This window comes from Crocuta crocuta, unplaced genomic scaffold (assembly GCF_008692635.1).
Source record: "Crocuta crocuta isolate KB4526 unplaced genomic scaffold, BGI_CrCroc_1.0 scaffold53, whole genome shotgun sequence".
NCBI lineage: Eukaryota > Metazoa > Chordata > Mammalia > Carnivora > Hyaenidae > Crocuta > Crocuta crocuta.
The window spans coordinates 2,338,771-2,341,471 of NW_027529432.1; the positions used below are offsets into that span (position 1 = coordinate 2,338,771).

At 60.3% G+C, this 2,701-nt stretch overlaps 1 protein-coding gene across 1 annotated transcript in view; it reads left to right on the forward strand.

Moving 5' to 3' along the window:
• Nucleotides 1-2,489, forward strand: part of POLA2 (DNA polymerase alpha 2, accessory subunit) — a 27,032-nt gene extending 24,543 nt beyond the window's left edge. The window contains exons 16-18 of the mRNA XM_077759776.1: nucleotides 937-996; nucleotides 1,251-1,377; nucleotides 2,036-2,489. Coding sequence (XP_077615902.1) covers nucleotides 937-996; nucleotides 1,251-1,377; nucleotides 2,036-2,188 — 340 coding nt within the window. The 3' untranslated portion in view covers nucleotides 2,189-2,489. The remainder of the gene's footprint in view (nucleotides 1-936; nucleotides 997-1,250; nucleotides 1,378-2,035) is intronic.
• Nucleotides 2,490-2,701: the final 212 nt, after the last annotated feature.

Consider the following 2,701-nt stretch of genomic DNA (forward strand, 5'->3'; position numbering starts at 1 on the left):
AGAGAGAGAAACAGAGAGCAAGTAGAGAGAGAGGGAGACACAGGATCTGAAGCAGGTTTCAGGCTCTGAGCTGTCCGCACAGAGCCCAACGTGGGGCTCAAACTTGTGAACTGTGAGATCATTACCTGAGTCAAAGTCGTACACTAAACCAAACTGAGCCACCCAGGCGCCCCTTAAAGTTCTCTTTTTAACAAGCAACTGTATTTGTGATTTACTCTGTTGGTCGGGTCCCCCTTTCGGTGGTCTCCCCAGCCCCTGGGACACCCCCACTTTCATGGGGAAGAAGTTTTAAGCTTTGGTGCACAAATGTTTGTCTCGCCCCCTCAACTTAGCGAGTGCGGTTCGTGTCTGAGCCCTGCAGCCTCTGCTTGAACGGAGTGGTCTTCGGCCTGACGTCCACAGATCTGCTGTTCCACATGGGAGCCGAGGAGATCAGTAGGTGAGAAGCGGTTCTGGGCCCGTGGGCGGGACGCCGGCTCTCCGGCCCCCTGCGCCTGCTGAGTGTAGGTCCGGCGGTGCGGGTCCCCCGTGGCTGGAAGGAGCGTGAAACAGTTCAGGTGTTGCGTGAGATGGTTGTGCACTTGCTGGCTGAGGTTTGAGGTGGGGGTTGCCCCGACTGGACACCCACTGTGCTCTGGCGAGCCCCTCACCCGTTCTTGCACACTATGGTCCTGGCCACCAGCCCACCATGACCTTGTCAGAAGGGTTGCCTGCCTTTCCCTTCACAGCCCGGTGGCTGGCTCCCCTTCTCAGGTGGGAAGAGACCGGACTGTTTGTGGGTGGGTCTTTGAACTTCCCCAAGGCACCCTCCCATCACTGTGCCCGGGCCACGCCATTTCTCCCTAGTTTATTAAATCCTCGAGTCCTCCCCAGGGAGAAACAGAAGCTGAAAATCAGGGCTCTGCATTCCATGTCTTGCTCCTCTTCCTTCCCCAGTTCTTCCGGAACTTCAGACAGACTCAGCCGAATCCTCAAGCACATCCTGACCCAGAGGAGGTGAGCCCGCTCGCTGGGATAACCGACCATGAAGGACGTGCTTCAGGGCCCGGAGCTCTGACCAATTTGATTGGCGGTGCCTTCCTTGGGCCTCTCCCAGGGAACTCCACCCCGTCCTGACAAGCCCGCATCCTGTCCCCCGAACCCAGAGGAGCGGGCAGGACAATCTGAAAGCAGAGACACACGGAGAGAAGCCATGTGGGAAGGGGGGCCCCCGACCAGCCGCTGCTGACCGTTTCTCTCCATCCCTGTAGCTACTACCCGCTCTACCCTCCCCAGGAAGACATGGCCATTGACTATGAGAATTTCTACACCTACGCACAGCTGCCTGTCACCCCAGACATCTTCATTATCCCGTCAGAGCTGAAATACTTTGTGAAGGTGGGTTCGGACTCTGCTTTTTCCCAGAAACGCCAGAACTGCTCTTTGACTTGCCCTTCTGGACCGCTGGTCCTTGCTCTCCGTGCTCGCCCCGTTTGTGGGGGGGAGGGGGGTGCCTAACCTCTTAGTAAAACGTTTAAGTAAAAGGCATCCCCCTGCTCCCCGGCGCTCCGTGGCGTGGTGCTGTCTGCCGGCCCGGGAGCCCCAGGGCTGGTGGGAAGGCCCTCAAACAGTGGTTGTCACATGGGGCCATGTCAGGTGACCTGGAGAGGTTTCACACGTGCACTTGCCTGCCCCCCTCCCCTGAATTCAGATGTGACCTCCAAGGGCATTTCAGCCCCTTGGCCCTTTCTCATGTCTGCCGCCGCCCCCGGGGGTGGGTCCATCGCAGGGGATCCGCCCCACCAGCACCCCTCCTGCCAGCCCAGAGCTGGTTCCTCTCAGGAGCTAAACGTTTAGCTCCCACGTTGGAGAACAGCCCCCAGGTCACGTTTGTACCTTCGTCCTGCTTCCGAAGCCCCCAAGGAACTCGGGGTTTTCCACTAAGCAGTTAACAGATCAGACCCGAGATGGGTTCCTTTCCATCTTACAAACCCCTCCCTGGGGTCTGGGTTAGGCGATCCCAGCTTTCTCACGCCGGCGCCTCCCCTCTCCCCAGGACGTCCTCGGCTGCGTCTGCGTGAACCCCGGGCGCCTCACCAAAGGGCAGGTGGGGGGCACCTTCGGCCGACTCCTCCTCAGAGGGCAGCGGGCCACGGACGGGGAGGGGACGCGCAGTCCGTGTGCCGCCGTCCAGGTGGTCAGGATCTGAGGGGGCGCCCGCCGTCCCCGTCGTGTGGCCCTCGCATGAAAGCGCAGCTGTTGCCCAGCGGAGGAAGCAGGCAGCAGGCTGGAAGAGAGGCGGCCCGGCGGGCAAGGCCTGGTGCGGCTGGACCCTGACTCGGAGCGGAGCTTCCCTGGAAGAAAGCCGCTGTTGCCTCAAGGACACGCAGAGTCCAGAGCGAACGGGTGGTGGACGCAGATGCTCTGAAAACGCAAGGCGGCCTCGTGACTTTTCTACCTGGACCAGACACGGAAGCAGCTTTTGGAGAAATAAAAGTAAATTCTGAGAACTTCTGAGTTTAAACCTTCTTCCGCACGCGCTCTCTCCCGGCAGAACCAAGAACATCGCCTCCCTGACCTGTGCCCAGAGAAGGCAGAGCATCTGTCACACCGGGTTTCTGTCCAGCCGCAGCCCTGACCCCAGGCCCCCCCGCAGCCTCTGTGCTGAGGACGTGCACTAGGCTGCGGGCCTGGGCCTGGGCCGCAGGGCGAGCAGCTGGCA